At 51.6% G+C, this 17,547-nt stretch overlaps 1 protein-coding gene across 2 annotated transcripts in view; it reads right to left on the reverse strand.

The window, feature by feature from the left end:
- The window catches only part of Cds (CDP-diacylglycerol synthase), an 88,205-nt gene that overhangs the window by 34,290 nt on the left and 36,368 nt on the right, over window positions 1–17,547 (reverse strand). Inside the window, exon 2 of one of the 2 annotated variants that reach the window (XM_076212090.1) lies at window positions 11,831–11,866. The exons of the other annotated variant lie outside the window; for it this stretch is intronic. Coding sequence (XP_076068205.1) covers window positions 11,831–11,866 — 36 coding nt within the window. The remainder of the gene's footprint in view (window positions 1–11,830; window positions 11,867–17,547) is intronic. 2 annotated transcript variants of the gene reach the window in all.

The raw sequence follows: 17,547 nt of genomic DNA on the forward strand, positions 1-17,547 counted from the left end.
AGAGGGAAGGGGAAAGAGGAGAGGGAAGGGGAAAGAGGAGAGGGAAGGGGAAAGAGGAGAGGGAAGGGGAAAGAGGAGAGGGAAGGGGAAAGAGGAGAGGGAAGGGGAAAGAGGAGAGGGAAGGGGAAAGTGGAGAGGGAAAGGGGAAGAGGGAGAGGGAAGGAGAAAGGGGAAGGAGAAAGGGGAAGAGGGAGAGGGAAGGGGAAGAGGGAGAGGGAAGGAGAAAGGGGAAGGAGAAAGGGGAAGAGGTAGGGGAAGGAGAAAGGGGAAGAGGGAGGGGAAGGAGAAAGGGGAAGGGAGGGGAAGGAGAAAGGGGAAGGAGAAAGGGGAAGGGAGGGGAAGGAGAAAGGGGAAGGGAGGGGAAGGAGAAAGGGGAAAGGGGAAGGAGAAAGGGGAAGGGAGGGGAAGGAGAAAGGGGAAGGGAGGGGAAGGAGAAAGGGGAAGGAGAGGGGAAGGGGAAGAAGGGGAAAGAGGGAGGGGGAGGGGAAGAAGGGGAAAGAGGGAGGGGAAGAAGGGGAAAGAGGGAGGGGAAGAAGGGGAAAGAGGGAGGGGAAGAAGGGGAAAGAGGGAGGGGAAGAAGGGGAAAGAGGGAGGGGAAGAAGGGAGGGAGAAGAGGAAGGAGAGGGGAAAGGGGAAGAGGGGAGGGAAAGAGAGAGGGGAAAGGGGAAGAGGGAGGGAAAGAGGAAGGAGGGAAAGGGGAAGAGGGAGGGAAAGGGGAAGGAGGAAAGGGGAAGAGGGAGGGAAAGGGGAAGTGGGGGGGGAAGGGGAAGAGGGAAGAGGGAAAGGGTGTTGGGGAGGGAAAGGGGAAGAGGGAGGGGGAGGAGGAAAAAGGGGAAGAGGGAGGGGGGGAAAGGGAAGAGGGAGGGGGGGGTGAAAGGGGGGAAAGAGGAAGGGGGGGGAAAGGGGAAGAGGGAGGGGGTGGGGGATGGGGAAAAGGGAAGAGGGAGGGGGTGGGGGAAAGGGGAAGAGGGAGGGGGGAAGAAGAGGGAAGAGGGAGGGGGGGGAAAGGGGAAAGGAGGGAGGGGGGTGAAAGGGAGGGGTGAAAAGGGGGAAAGGGGAAGAGGGAGGGGGGGAAGGGGAAGAGGGAGGGGGGAAAGGGGAAGGTGGGGAGGGGAAGAGGGAGGGGGGAAAAGGGGGAAGAGGGAGGAGGGAGGAAGAAAGAGGGAGGAGAGAGGGGGAAAGGGGAAGAGGGAGGGGGAAAGGGGAAGAGGGAGGGGGAAAGGGGAAGAGGGAGGGGGAAAGGGGAAGAGGGAGGGGGAAAGGGGAAGAGGGAGGGGAAAAGGGGGAAGAGGGAGGGGAAAGGGGGAAGAGGGAGGAGAAAGGGGGGAAGAGGGAGGGGAAAGGGGGGATGAGGGAGGGGGAAAGGGGGAAGAGGGGGAAGAGGGAGGGGGAAGAGGGAGGGGGAAGGGGGGAAGGGGGGAAGAGGGAGGGGAAAGGGGGGAAGAGGGGAGGGGGAAAGGGGAAAGAGGGGAGGGGGAAAGGGGAAAGAGGGGAGGGGAGGGGGAAAGGGGAAGGGGGAGAGGGGAAGAGGGGGAAGGGGAAGAGGGAGAGGGGAAAAGGGGAAGAGGGAGAGGGGAAAAGGGGAAGAGGGAGAGGGGAAAAGGGGAAGAGGGAGAGGGGAAAAGGGGAAGAGGGAGAGGGGAAAAGGGGAAGAGGGAGAGGGGAAAAGGGGAAGAGGGAGAGGAAAGGGGAAGAGGGAGAGGAAAGGGAAAGGAGGCGGGGAAAGGGGAAGAGGGAAAAGGAGATGGGGAAAGGAGGAGGGGAAAGGGGAAGAGGGAGGGGAAAGGGGAAGAGGGAGGGGAAAGGGGAAGAGGGAGGGGAAAGGGGAAGAGGGAGGGGAAAGGGGAAGAGGGAGGGGAAAGGGGAAGAGGAAGGGGAAAGGGGAAGAGGAAGGGGAAAGGGGAAGAGGAAGGGGAAAGGGGAAGAGGAAGGGGAAAGGGGAAGAGGAAGGGGAAAGGGGAAGAGGAAGGGGAAAGGGGAAGAGGAAGGGGAAAGGGGAATGGGAAGAGGGAGGGGGAATGGGAAGAGGGAGGGGGAAGGGGAAGAGGGAGGGGGAAGAGGGAGGGGGAGGGGGAAGAGGGAGGGGGAAGAGGGAGGGGGAAGAGGGAGGGGGAAGGGGAAGAGGGAGGGGGAAGGGGAAGAGGGAGGGGGAAGGGGAAGAGGGAGGGGGAAGGGGAAGAGGGAGGGGGAAGGGGAGGAAGAGGGAGGGGGAAGGGGAAGAGGGAGGGGGAAGGGGACGAGAGCGGGGGAAGAGGAAGAGGGAGGGGGTGGGGAAGAGGGAGGGGGGAAGGGGAAGAAGAAGTAGAGAGGGGAAGAGGGAGGGGAAAGGGGAAAGGGGGAGGGGGAAGGGGAAGAGGGAGGGGGAAGAGGGAAGGGGAAGAGGGAGGGGGAAGGGGAAGAGGGAGGGGGAAGGGGAAGAGGGAGGGGGAAGGGGAAGAGGGAGGGGGAAGGGGAATATGGAGGGGGAAGGGGAATATGGAGGGGGAAGGGGAATATGGAGAGGGAAGGGAAATACGGAGGGGAAAGGAGAAGGGAAGAGGGAAGGAAGGGGAATAGGGAGGGGGAAGGGAAAGGAGGGGGACGAGAAAGAGGGAGGGGAAAGGGAAAGAGGGAGGGGAAAGGGAAAGAGGGGGGGAAAGGAGGGAGGGGAAAGGGAAAGAGGGGGAAAGAGGAGGGAGGGGAAAGAGGGGGAAAGAGGAGGAAAGAGGGAGGGGAAAGGGAAAGAGGGGGAAAGGGAAAGAGGGGGAAAGAGGAGGGAAGGGAAAGAGGGGGAAAGAGGAGGAAAGAGGAAAGAGGTAGGGGAAAGGGAAAGAGGGAGGGGAAAGGGAAAGAGGGAGGGGAAAGGGAAAGAGGGAGGGGAAAGGGAAAGAGGGAGGGGAAAGGGAAAGAGGGAGGGGAAAGGGAAAGAGGGAGGGGAAAGGGAAAGAGGGAGGGGAAAGGGGAAGAGGGAGGGGAGAGGGGAAAGAGGGAGAGGGAAGGAGGTAGGGGAGGTGAAAGGGAAAGAGGGAGGGGAGGGGAGAGGAAAAGAGGGAGGGGAGAGGAAAAGAGGGAGGGGAGAGGAAAAGAGGGAGGGGAGAGGAAAAGAGGGAGGGGAGAGGAAAAGAGGGAGGGGAAAGGGAAAGAGGGAGGGGAAAGGGAAAGAGGGAGGGGAAAGGGGAAGAGGGAGGGGAAAGGGGAAGAGGGAGGGGAAAGGGGAAGAGGGAGGGGAAAGGGGAAGAGGGAGGGGAAAGGGGAAGAGGGAGGGGAAAGGGGAAGAGGGAGGGGAAAGGGGAAGAGGGAGGGGAAAGGGGGAGAGGGAGGGGAAAGGGGGAGAGGGAGGGGAAAGGGGGAGAGGGAGGGGAAAGGGGGAGAGGGAGGGGAAAGGGGGAGAGGGAGGGGAAAGGGGGAGAGGGAGGGGAAAGGGGGAGAGGGAGGGGAAAGGGGAAGAGGGAGAAGAAAGGGGAGGGGAAGAGGGAGGAGAAAGGGGAGGGGAAGAGGGAGGAGAAAGGGGAGGTGAAGGGGGAGGAGAAAGGGGAGGGGAAGAGGGAGGAGAAAGGGGGAGGGGAAGAGGGAGGAGAAAGGGGAGGGGAAGAGGGAGGAGAAAGGGGAGGGGAAGAGGGAGGAGAAAGGGGAGGGGAAGAGGGAGGAGAAAGGGGAGGGGAAGAGGGAGGAGAAAGGGGAGGGGAAGAGGGAGGAGAAAGGGGAGGGGAAGAGGGAGGAGAAAGGGGAAGAGGGAGGAGAAAGGGGAGGGGAAAGGGGAGGGGAAAGGGGAGGGAAAGGGGAGGAGAAAGGGGAGGGGAAAGGGGAGGGGAAAGGGGAGGGGAGGGGAAGGATCACAAAGTAAGAACAAACAAAAGCAGGCATACTGGCCCTAACGAGGCTGTTTGTGTTTACTATACTAAGCTACAGTTAAGAAAACAGGGTAACTAGGCGATAGAAGATGAACTAACACTACCACTATCCTATCCAATTACAATTAAATGCCGGGCTGTCAGATCTTTTATTGCAATGGATAATATTTTATTTGCGGAATAGAGTCCAAATATTTATCTACGCGATTTTTAAATGTTGTTAATGTGTTACTTTCAACGACAGTGGAAGGTACGAATTCCACACATTAACAACCCGGTTAAAGAAGAAATGCTTACTTTCATTCGAAGAAATTCTTTTACCAATTACATTAAAATCGTGACGTCTTATTGTATTTGATTGGTCTCATATGAAGTAATCTTCGACACTGATGTTGTCAAAGCCTTTGAACATTTTAAAAACCTCGATTAAATCTCCTCGCATTCTCCTTTTTGAAAGTGAGAATAAATTTAGACTTTTATGTATTTCTTCATACGGCAGATTTCTCAGCCTTGGTATCATTTTGGTCATTCTCCGTTGCACTCTTTCTATTTTACTAATATCTTTCTGGTAGTATGGTGACCGAAATTGTACACAGTATTCGAGATGGGGACGGACCAAGGAATTATAAAGGTTATGCAATATTTTTTCTGATTTATTTTCGAAGACTTCCGATAAATTTTAGCCAACCAATTTATTTGCTGTTTTAACAACTTCTGAGCAATGTTGACTTGGCTTCAGGTCATTTGATATTAAAACTCCTAGATCTTTTTCTTTAGTTACTGAATCCAGTATTTCGCCATTCGTTTGGTATTGGATGTGATCATTGTTACTTCCAACGTGCATGATTTTACAATTGTTAACGTTAAATTTCATTTGCCACTTGCTTGTCCAGCTTGATATTCTGTCTAGATCGGATTGCAGAGTTTCTTTGGTGGTTGTTACTTTACCGGTAATTTTTGTGTCATCAGCAAATTTTGATACTTTGCAGGAGGCTGTCGTCTAGATCATTTACATATATTAAGAACAAAACGGGTCCCAAAACTGATCCTTGCGGTACGCCACTTTTAACGTCGAGCCAGCTAGAATAGACCCCGTTAATTACAACTCTGTTTTCGCTCAGAGAGCCAATCTTTAATCCAGTTGTGGATACTACCAGAAATACAGTGCGTTTTTAATTTGTCGAGTAATCGTTTATGGCGAACTTTATCGAATGCCTTCTGAAAATCTAGATAAATTATATCAACAGATCTACATTCCTCGTATTTGTTAAAGACGTCATGAAAGAAGTAGAATTTAGTTAAACATGAGCGTTTGCTACTGAAGGCATGTTATGAATCTTTCATAATCATATTTTCTTCTAAAAATTTCACTACACTGTCGCGAATGACGGTCTCTAGCAATTAACATACAATCGAAGTCAGGCAAATCGGTCTGTAGTTGCCTGGTTGTGATTTGTCCCCTTTCTTGAATATTGGTGTTACGTTAGTACATTTCCAATCTGATGGGAATTTACCAAGTGTTAAAGATTTGTTGAAAAGGATGCACAAGGGTTTACAGATTTGATTTTTGACTTCTCGCAGTATTCTAGGTGAAATTTTGTCAGGTCCCGGGGCTTGCTTTATTTTGAGCTCATCAATTACTTGTACGACATTACTTTCTGTAATTATGAGCTGATTTAAAACGTTTTGGGACATTTTATGTTCTGGTGGCTGATACATTGAGCAATCCTCGTCTGTGAAGACGGATGCTAAAAATCTATTAAGGATTGAGGCCATCTCATTTTCATCATCCGTATGTTTACTTTCATCGTTGTTTAGTGGTCCAATGTCGCAGGTAATCGTTTTCTTCTTATTCGCATAATTATAGAATTCTTTAGGGTTCGATTTGTTTACCTCAGCAATATACTCTCCAAGATTTTTCTTACTACGCTTTATCAGTGCTCTGGTTTCGCGGCGAATTCTGTCTAGTGTTAGTTTATCATCTTGGCTTTTATTTGATAAATACTTTTTGTACGCACGCTACATACGAGAGACGTTGTTACTCGTTTCCCCATTCCAAAGGAAAGTGGGAGAGGATGGGGAGGGGGAGAGGGAGAGGGAGAGGATGAGGAGGGGAGAGGGAGAGAATGGGGAGGGGAGAGGATGGGGAGGGGAGAGGGAGAGAATGGGGAGGGGAGAGGGAGAGGATGGGGAGGGGAGAGGATGGGGAGGGGAGAGGGAGAGGATGGGGAGGGGAGAGGGAGAGGATGGGGAGAGGGGGAGGATGGGGAGGTGGAGAGGAGGGGGAGAGGGAGGTGGAGAGGAGGGGGAGAGGGAGGTGGAGAGGAGGGGGAGAGGGAGGTGGAGAGGAGGGGGAGAGGGAGGGGGAGAGGGAGGTGGAGAGGAGGGGGAGAGGGAGGTGGAGAGGAGGGGGAGAGGGAGGTGGAGAGGAGGGGGAGAGGGAGGTGGAGAGGAGGGGGAGAGGGAGATGATGGGGAGGGGGGAGAGGGAGATGATGGGGAGGGGGGAGGGGGAGAGGGAGATGATGGGGAGGGGGGAGAGGGAGATGATGGGGAGGGGGGAGGGGGAGAGGGAGATGATGGGGAGAGGGAGATGATGGGGAGGGGGAGAGGGAGATGATGGGGAGAGGGAGATGATGGGGAGAGGGAGATGATGGGGAGGGGGAGATGATGGGGAGGGGGAGAGGGAGATGATGGGGAGAGGGAGATGATGGGGAGAGGGAGATGATGGGGAGGGGGAGATGATGGGGAGGGGGAGAGGGAGAGGATGGGGAGGAGGAGGAGAGGGAGATGATGGGTAGGGGGAGAGGGAGATGATGGGTAGGGGGAGAGGGAGATGATGGGTAGGGGGAGAGGGAGATGATGGGTAGGGGGAGAGGGAGATGATGGGTAGGGGGAGAGGGAGATGATGGGTAGGGGGAGAGGGAGATGATGGGTAGGGGGAGAGGGAGATGATGGGGAGGGGGAGAGGGAGATGGTGGGTAGGGGGAGAGGGAGATGGTGGGTAGGGGGAGAGGGAGAGAGGGAGATGATGGGGAGAGGGAGATGGTGGGTAGGGGGAGAGGGAGATGGTGGGTAGGGGGAGAGGGAGATGGTGGGTAGGGGGAGAGGGAGATGATGGGGAGGGGGAGAGGGAGATGATGGGGAGGGGGAGAGGGAGATGATGGGGAGGGGGAGAGGGAGATGATGGGGAGGGGGAGAGGGAGAGGGTGGGTAGGGGGAGAGGGAGATGGTGGGTAGGGGGAGAGGGAGAGGGTGGGGAGGGGGAGAGGGAGATGATGGGGAGGGGGAGAGGGAGATGATGGGGAGGGGGGAGAGGGAGATGATGGGGAGGGGGGAGGGGGAGAGGGAGATGATGGGGAGGGGGAGAGGGAGATGATGGGGAGGGGGAGAGGGAGATGGGGGGTAGGGGGAGAGGGAGATGATGGGTAGGGGGAGAGGGAGATGGAGGGTCGGGGGAGAGGGAGATGGAGGGAAGGGGGAGAGGTAGATGCTGGGTAGGGGGAGAGGGAGATGATGGGGATGGGGAGAGGGAGATGATGGGGAGGGGGAGAGGGAGATGATGGGGAGGGGGAGAGGGAGATGATGGGGAGGGGGAGAGGGAGATGATGGGGAGAGGGAGATGATGGGGAGAGGGAGATGATGGGGAGGGGGAGAGGGAGATGATGGGGAGGGGGAGAGGGAGATGATGGGGAGGGGGAGAGGGAGATGATGGGGAGGGGAATGGGGAGAGGGAGAGGGAGAGGAAGGGGAGAGGGAGAGGAAAGGGAGAGGGAAATGAAGGGGAGAGGAGAAAGGAAGAGGAGAAAGGGAGAGGGAAATGAAGGGGAGAGAAGGGGAGAGGGAGAGGAAGGGGAGAGGGAGAGGAAGGGGAGAGAAGGGGAGAGGGAGAGGAAGGGGAGAGGGAGAGGAAGGGGAGAGGGAGAGGAAGGGGAGAGGGAGAGGAAGGGGAGAGGGGGAGGGAGGGGAGAGGGGGAGGGAGGGGAGAGGGGGAGGGAGGGGAGAGGGGGAGGGAGGGGAGAGGGGGAGGGAGGGGAGAGGGGGAGGGAGGGGAGAGGGGGAGGGAGGGGAGAGGGAGAGGAAGGGGGAGAGGGAGAGGAAGGGGGAGAGGGAGAGGAAGGGGGGGAGAAAGAGGAAGCGGGCGAAGGAGAGGAAGCGGGGGGAAGGGAGAGGAAGCGGGGGAAGGGAGAGGAGGCGGGGGGAAGGAGAGGAGGCGGGGGGAAGGAGAGGAAGCGGGGGGGAGGGAGAGGAAGCGGGGGGGAGGGAGAGGAAGCGGGGGGGAGGGAGAGGAAGCGGGGGGGAGGGAGAGGAAGCGGGGGGGAGGGAGAGGAAGAGGGGGGAGGCCGAGGAAGAGGGGGGCGGGAGAGGAAGCGGGGGGAGGGGGGGGAAGCGGGGGAGGGAGAGGAAGCGGGGGGGAGGGAGAGGAAGCGGGGGGAGGGAGAGGAAGCGGGGGGAGGGAGAGGAAGCGGGGGGAGGGAGAGGAAGCGGGGGGAGGGAGAGGAAGCGGGGGGGAGGGAGAGGAAGCGGGGGGGAGGGAGAGGAAGCGGGGGGGAGGGAGAGGAAGCGGGGGGAGGGAGAGGAAGCGGGGGGGAGGGAGAGGAAGGGGGGGGGCGGGAGGAAGCGGGGGGAGGGAGAGGAAGCGGGGGGGAGGGAGAGGAAGCGGGGGGGAGGGAGAGGAAGCGGGGGGGAGGGAGAGGAAGCGGGGGGGAGGGAGAGGAAACGGGGGGGAGGGAGAGGAAGCGGGGGGGAGGGAGAGGAAGCGGGGGGGAGGGAGAGGAAGCGGGGGGGAGGGAGAGGAAGCGGGGGGGAGAGGAAGCGGGGGGAGGGAGAGGAAGCGGGGGGAGGGAGAGGAAGCGGGGGGAGGGAGAGGAAGCGGGGGGAGGGAGAGGAAGCGGGGGAGGGAGAGGAAGCGGGGGAGGGAGAGGAAGCGGGGGGAGGGAGAGGAAGCGGGCGGAAGGAGAGGAAGCGGGGGGAAGGAGAGGAGGCGGGGGGAAGGAGAGGAGGCGGGGGGAAGGAGAGGAGGCGGGGGGAAGGAGAGGAGGCGGGGGGAAGGAGAGGAAGCGGGGGGAAGGAGAGGAAGCGGGGGGAAGGAGAGGAAGCGGGGGGAAGGAGAGGAAGCGGGGGGAAGGAGAGGAAGCGAGGGAAGGGAGAGAAAGCGGGGGAAGGGAGAGAAAGCGGGGGAAGGGAGAGAAAGCGGGGGAAGGGAGAGAAAGCGGGGGAAGGGAGAGAAACCGGGGGAAGGGAGAGAAACCGGGGGAAGGGAGAGAAACCGGGGAGAGGGAGAGAAACCGGGGAAGGGAGAGAAACCGGGGGAAGGGAGAGAAACCGGAGGAAGGGAGAGAAACCGGGAGGGAGGGAAAAGACGGGGGAAGGAAGGAGAAAGGGGAGGGAAGGAGTGGGAAGATGAGGGAGAGAGGAAGGAGGCAGAGAGAGGAGGGAGGGAGAGGGGGAGAGGAGGGAGGGAGAGGGGGAGAGGAGGTAGGGAGAGGGGGAGAGGAGGGAGAGGGGGAGAGGGGGAGAGGAGGGAGAGGGGGAGAGGAGGGAGAGGGGGAGGGCGGGAATGAGAGAGGGAGGGCGGGAATGAGAGAGGGAGGGAGGGCGGGAATGAGAGAGGGAGGGCGAGAATGAGAGAGGGAGGGAGGGAGGGAGAGGGAAGGAGGGAGGGAGAGGGAAGGAGGGAGGGAGAGGGAAGGAGGGAGGGAGAGGGAAGGAGGGCGGGAGAGTGAAGGAGGGAAGGAGGGCGGGAGAGTGAAGGAGAGAAGGAGAGGGAAGGACAGAGGGAAGGAGAGAGGGAAGGAGGGAAGGAGAGAGGGAAGGAGGGAAGGAGAGGGAAGGAGAGAGGGAAGGAGGGAAGGAGAGAGGGAAGGAGAGAGGGAAGGAGGGATGAAAGGAGAGAGGAGGGATGAAGGGAGAGAGGAGGGATGAAGGGAGAGAGGAGGGATGAAGGGAGGGAGGGAGAAGAAAGGAGGGAGGGCCGGACAGGGAAAGAGGCAGAGAGAGGAGAGGGAAAGGCAGGGAGAGAAGAGGGAGAGAAGAGGGAGAGAGGAAAGGAGGGAGGGAGAGAGGAAAGGAGGGAAGGAGAGAGGGAGAGAGGAAAGGAGAAAGGGAGGGAGGGAGAGAGGGAGGGAAGGAGTGAGGGAGGGAAGGAGAGAGGGAGGGACGGAGATAGGGAGGGAAGGAAGGAAGGAGATAGGGAGAAAAGGAGGGACGGAGATAGGGAGGGAAGGGAGGAAGGAGATAGGGAAGGAGTGAAGGAGAGAGGGAGGGAAGGAGAGAGGGAGGGAAGGAGAGAGGGAGGAGGAGGAGGAGGGGAGGGAGGAGGAGGGGAGGGAGGAGGAGGAGGGGAGGGAGGAGGAGGGGAGGGAGGAGGAGGGGAGGGAGGAGGAGGGGAGGGAGGAGGAGGGGAGGGAGGAGGAGGGGAGGGAGGAGGGAGAGGGAGGAAGAGGAGGAGGGGAGGGAGGAGGAGGGGAGGGAGGGAGGAGGAGGGGAGGGAGGAGGGGAGGGAGGAGGAGTAGGAGGGGAGGGAGGAGTAGGAGGGGAGGGAGGAGGAGTAGGAGGGGAGGGAGGAGGAGTAGGAGGGGAGGGAGGAGGAGTAGGAGGGGAGGGAGGAGGAGTAGGAGGGGAGGGAGGAGGAGTAGGGGGGAGGGATGAGTAGGGGGGAGGGATGAGTAGGGGGAGGGAGTAGTAGGGGGGAGGGAGGAGGAGTAGGGGGGGAGGGAGGAGTAGGGGGGGAGGGAGGAGTAGGGGGGGAGGGAGGAGTAGGGGGGGAGGGAGGAGGAGGAGGGGAGGGAACGGGAGGGGGGAGAAAGCTGTGGAGGAAAGGGGCGGGAAATAGATGGGGAGGAGAGGGAGAAGGGAGTGAGAAAGAGAGAGGAAGAGGAAGCGTGAAATATAGGAAAGGGGAATAGAGAGGAAGAGGAAGAGAGAGAGTAAAATAAAGGGACAATATAGAAAAAGAGGGAAAGGGAGAGGGAGAAAAAGACAGGGAGAGAGAGAGAGAGAGCGAGAGAGAGAGAGGGGGGAACAATTATTTTTGAACCAATTTCTATATTCGATTGAAAACAGGTGACATCAGTACTTTAGTTATCTTTTTATTAAATTATAAAACTTAGTTTTAAAGAATCAAGAATTCTATATATACTTACCGTTTAAAAAATAAACAAATAAATTATCAAGTTAATAATAATAAAAAAAAAAAACCCGCAGTACAATGTACATATCATTCATTTCACCCACCATGCACTATTTCTAGATTAAATCTAAGAGAGAATATTTAGAGAAAAATTATTTGTAGGCGGTGGTGCTCCCAAAAGTGAATTGCCCCCAACTCCTCCAAAACGGTGGGGGTTGCGAACTTGAAGGATTTTCTTCAGGCTGACCTTCATGCGTGCTTTATTCAATCACGACCTTCAACGGTGTGATCCTAACAAAAACGTAGTTAATAATAATAATAATAAAAATATAATGTGTGATATATACATATCATATATACTATATATATATATATATATATATATATATATCATATATACTATATATATATATATATATATATATATATATATATATATTAATATATATATATATTATTGCTAAATCACAAATCACCAAGACCTATGTGTGTGCATGCTCCTCACCTCTAGTCAATTCAAAATATGCTCAGTTACACAGAAAACTATCTTTACGGTTTTGTACGAAACACTGAGAAAAGGAGCGATGGAAATTGATTATATATATATAAATATATATATATACATATATATATTCAATGTGAAGTGATAAAATACCTTCATTATAAACAAAATGAAGGGATACCAACCCTTGGATACCACACAGGATTACCAACCCTACCGAGGCATCACAAAGAATCTTACTGGAACCTCCAGACCCCCCCCAAAAAAAAAAAAAAAAAAAAAAAAATAAATGAATAAATAAATAAAATAAATACAATAAAGGACACAAAGATAGTTTTCTGTGCACCTGAACGCGGGAAAGACTTACTGTCATTGAGATACTGTCTTCGTCCCCATCCAGTTCCTGAAAAGTAAAGAGGGTTCTAGAACTGGATTTTTTTTTTCTAATTTCCTTCCCCTTCAGACGAGAGGCCACCACCTACATCTAGAACACCAGGATGAAGTGGCTGCATAGACATGAAATCTTGTCTAATATTAGACAATTCGAGATAAAATTTCTTCTAAAAGACCAGAAATGGCTTAAGAAATTATATATATATATAATATATATATATATATACACACACAAACAAACACACACACACTGGTACAGTGGTGCCGCGCTCGCTTGCCACCTCAACCATCCGAGTTCGATCCCCACCCAGGGCTGAAATGTATCACAGCACTGCAAACCGGTACCCTAGCTTTGGTGGACAAGTACTTTGTTTGTTTGTTTGTTTGTTTGTGTGTGTGTGTGTGTGTGTGTGTGTATTTTTGTGTGTGCGTGTGCATGTGCGTGTAAGGTCACAACATACCCATACATGAGCTCACATCCGTACGAGTGGTAGCTATCGGTCACGAGTCCAGTACGTGATCCAATACCATTGTGAGGGGCACGATGAGTGTGCCAAGGCTGAAAGACTTCACGGTGCCAAAATAGTTTTGTCAAACTTGTCAAAGTTGTGAATATATTTCCCCACACGAAGGCGCATAAAATGAGCGTTCTGTCCCTTCCTCATAACACGAATTTTTTTCTTCTATTTTTTTTTCTATTTATTTTCCACTGTCATGCGGATGTGCGGAGCATGTTTTCTTATATACATTATAGTTACAGTCTGTTCACTTAAAACTGGCGGAGATGGATAACCGAAGAATATTCTCATTCGTTCACATTGGAAAATAATAATAATAATAACAATAATTATAAAAATCGAGTCACTTTGTAAAATGTAATTGTCAAAAAAGACTCCCCTGCCCTTCCCTAGGCCCCGACACCCGCCCCCCCCTTTACCTCCTTCTCCCCCTCATGAAGGCCCTCCCCCACCCACCCCACCCCACCCAAAAAAAAAAAAAAAAAAAAAAAAAAAAAAAGCCGAGAGAGAGAAGATGGACGAGAACGGAAGAAGAAAAATTTCCTCTTCCCACCGAAACGGTCAGAATAGGTCATAATGCGTCGTATAAAAGTTTTACGGGCAACTTAGGCCCTGTTCACAAGGAAAAACTACGCGGTTGTGTGTGATCGCCTCTAATGACCTACACTGTAACTGAACCGCCGCGGTTGAAACCGCCAGTGTGAACAGGGCCTTACAATATTTTCTGGTGCTTTTCTAGTTTTCTATCTAGCACACACATAGCAACGCAAATAGCCGTTTTCCTTTCTCATGTACAATAGGAATGCTTAGCATAGGCAGACTGCCCCACATCAAGGCCAGGGAGGAAATAATTTTGTCGAAAAAAAAAGTCACAACGTGTTGGCAAGTTATGGCAGGAGGTGATTGGGGGAAGGGAGAGAGATAAAATGGGGTAAAGAAGAAGAGAGGGAAGGGAGGAAGGGGGGATGAAGAGGGGGAGGAAATGATGATGACATGGAGGAGGAGGAGGAGAAGGAGGAGGCGAAGGAAGAAATAAAAATGATAATTTTCGAGACAAGGGATGGAATTTGAAGCTGCGGGGGAGGGTAGGGGAGGGAGGAGGGGAAAGAGGGGAGGGGAGGGAGGAGGGGAGAGAGGGGAGGGGAGGGGGTGAAGGGGTAGAGAAAAGAAGGGTTGGAATGGCCATCAGGGACTGGATGACCAGATTTCTCCATCGGGATTATGCTAGACAGCAGCTGGAATTATGCTCTAGATTAGCAAAAATAATCTTTTGTTCCTCTTAATACGTTCGGTTTCTGTTACACATTTTATTTGCCTCTTATCAATACAATATTATCTATAGGGAAATAGGCTAAATTTAGCATAATTATGCTGAATATGACATTCAGTTTGTTATATATATATAATATATATATATATATATATATATATATATATATTATATATATATTATATATATATTATATATATATATATATATATTATATATATATACTGTATAGTCACGTATTCCGGTGTCACGTGGTTGTCTTTTTGTAATGATGGTCGAAATTCGTCGACTAGCACTCAGTCCCCCCCCCCCCCGCCGTTCGGCCACCTGTCAGCCGTGTAGTTTGACACACAGGGTCAGGGGCGTTCTTTTGTTAAGGCCTTGCTCTCAGGTCAAATAGCTGTGGCCGTTAGCCTTTTTGCCAAGTTGTATTATTTTATCATTTTGTGGTTATATTTCTTTCTTTGTAGTTTACAATGTTTAATAATGTAATCAGATTTCTTGCAACTGGTCCTCTTTTTGAATCTCAGATACCATTTGTCAAGACGTACGCTGTGTCGTACGGATGTATTTGAAATTCTATTTAAATGATGTTCGTATAGCAAGTTATCAATTGTCGGCCGGACATGTGTGCTTCGCGCAATGTCAAGTTGCCACCTTTGTAGTTTTTCTTTCTTGTAACCCCTTCTATTATGTTGTGATTAGTATTAAGATTTTTATTTTTTAACGGGCATTTCTTGTGTGTGTAATTTTAAGCTTTGAAACTGGGTTAGGTTAGTTAGCTACCAGTTGAAGTGGGGTAGGAAAACACTTCCTACTGAGCTTTCGGCCTCTGGCTCCAGTGACCATCAGGTCAATTGGCGAGCCTATATAGAGAGGGTCAACCCATTTCTCGTGGCTTTTTTTCCATCACCGAAGAGGAAGCTGCCGCCTTCCGCAAGGTAAACCCCTTTGTTTAAGTGTTGTTCTAGGTAACCTTTTGTTGTACTACAGTGCTAAGCGTGGTAACCAGACTTTTTATCTTAAACTTAGGTTTGGCAAATAAGTAAATGCACGGAGTTTTTAATCCGCTTTTCGAAATATTTAGATTTGTATTTTCCTTTTCCTGTACCATTGATTTGCATATTTTCATCTTTCATAATTCCGTTTCCTTTGTTTAAATGGGCAAAAAATAGTTAGATTTATAGTTTATTGTTAAATTTATAGTTTAAATAAAGTGTATAAATGTTTCTTTTTAACTTTTTCTGTCACCGTACTACGCCGGACCTGGCAAATAACCTAATTGTTTTGAAGTAGTACGTCTGTCACGACCTTGTCCGTAGATATTCAATCTCCTTTTTAATACGCCAAGGTCGTATTATTGACAACATATATATATATATATATATATATATATATATATATATATATATATATTATATATAAAACTTAAACCCACTCTCGGAGAAAGATAAGCTGAGATACAGAGTAAAACCGTATATTTCGACCACTGACTGTGGTCCTCTTCAGCAGTTACAATTATAGGGTACATAGACAAGAGGTTATATACAGAGGAGGAAGGAGCATTGGGGGACTCAGTAAGCCTCAGGTCACGTGCCCCGAGTGAGGTCGGACGTTACGTCCTGTAGAGATGAACTTGTCAACCGCCATACTAGTTATAGCATCAGGTGACCATTGACCTTTGGATGTATTATAATTAGGATACTTTTTTATTAGTGAGGACTCAATAATCTTTCTTTTGAAACTACAATTTGAATTGTTCACTGTAGCTGCATTCCTCCAATCTATTCTGTGATCTAAAAGACTAGAATGGAGGAATACAGCTGAGTTTTCTTGGCCGTATCGTATAGAGTTTTATGTTCTTTGATCCTAGTGGGTAGATCACGTCCCGTTTGTCCCCAGTACACTTTATCACAGTCGAGACATGGTATCTTGTATACTCCCGATATGTCCTTATTGGATGTTCTATGATGGACATTTACTACTTTTTTAAAAATATTATTTGGGTAACTAAATGTGACCTTGATTTGGTTCCTAGGTAATAATTTAGATGCGGCATGCATGGATTCGTTATAAGGGAGTTTGATATTTGATTTATCCCAAACAAATTTTGTGTTGGAATTGTTTGTTCTAAAATAACTGGTTTTGGCTTTGCTGAGGGCCTTTGTCAGAAACCAGTCTGGGTAGCCTATATTTAATAATTGAGTGCGCACTGATTCAATTTCTGAGTTGAGAAATTCCGGGCTGCAAATCCGAAGAGCTCTTAAATAAAGGCCCGAGGCAACACTATATTTTATATTATCCGGATGATTACTGAAAAAATGTAAATAACTGCCCGTATGAGTAGGCTTCCTATATACTGTAAAGGACAAATTACAGAGGCCCGCATACCAGCCCCTATACCCTGTGGCTTACTTTAATGTTTTAGTTCTGTCTAGCGTTCGACGATTTGGTGGTCTTCATAGCCACAATCTTCACAAGCCAATTCAACTAACCACTGAAACTCAAGGCATCCCTACTCCCCGCCCACTGCATGGTAACATGCAAGTGATACTTTATGGACGGGTTAGAGGCGCCCCCACGGACCAGAGTCACGTATCGTTTGTCTATGTTAGGTGGTGAGGAGCCTGCGCTAGGTGATTTTGATACATCCCAAAGGGACCTTGAGCTCGCGAAGGGCTGATGACCCTACGTTAAACCAGCGAGTCTCATTTTTTTTTTTCACATTCCATTCCCCACCCCACCCCCCACCCGTCCCACTTTTCATGGATTTTCAAAAATTGTGTGGCTCCCCTTCATTTTCTCCCGATTTTTTTTTTTTTTTTTTTTTTTTTTTTTTTTTTTTTCAGTGGGCCATGGTCCTCAGACTGAGCACAGTTTCCCAAAACCTCTCAAATATCTACCTTTAGTATACAATCTTCCAACCTCACTATGTACGTGTGTGACCATCCCCTGTAGATTTTTATAGATAAGCCAGCACGATAAACTAAATCTAGCTAGAAAACTAGACCAAATTCTAGTTTCTGGTAGAAGTACGGGCCCCAAGCCCTTACCACGTGTTCCCCAGACAGAGGGACACCGTCCCCGGACCCCCAGATAAGGTCAACTGCAACCCAGTCGTCATCCTGGGCACAAATCAATAAATGCGCCGATGCAATACACACACATACACACGCGCGCACGCGTGCGGACATACGTACATATAATACAAATACAAAACAGGGGTTGACACCTCCTACAAAGTAGGTGTTCCCCCTCCCACTCTTCCATTCTACCCACCCTTCCTGCCTCCCTCATTCTTCTTCTACCTCTTCTACGGTGATGAGGAGACAGGAAGCCCCGAGAGACAAGCAGAGGCGATATGTGGTGATGGTGATAAGTAGTAGGTGATGGTGGTGGTGATACGTGGTGGGTGGTGGTGACAGGTGGTGCGTGGTGATGATAGGTGGTGGTGACAGGTGGTGGTGGGTGGTGATGATAGGTGGTGGTGACAGGTGGTGGGTGGTGGTGACAGGAGGTGGGTGGTGGTGATAGGTGATGATAGGTGGTGGGTGGTGATAGGTAGTGAGTGATAGTGTAAGGTGATTGTGAATGGTAGCGGAATATGATAGGTGGTGGGTGATGATAGGTGGTGGGTGATGATAGGTGGTGGGTGGTGATAGGTGGTGGGTGATGATAGGTGGTGGGTGGTGATAGGTAGTGAGTGATAGTGTAAGGTGATTGTGAATGGTAGCGGAATATGATAGGTGGTGGGTGATGATAGGTGGTGGGTGATGATAGGTGGTGGGTGATGATAGGTGGTGGGTGGTGATAGGTGGTGGGTGGTGATAGGTGGTGGGTGGTGATAGGTAGTGAGTGATAGTGGTAGTGGTAGGTGAAGAGTGAGTGGAAGGTAATGCCAAT

This window comes from Oratosquilla oratoria, chromosome 29 (assembly GCF_046742065.1).
Source record: "Oratosquilla oratoria isolate Oo_2021 chromosome 29, ASM4674206v1, whole genome shotgun sequence".
NCBI lineage: Eukaryota > Metazoa > Arthropoda > Malacostraca > Stomatopoda > Squillidae > Oratosquilla > Oratosquilla oratoria.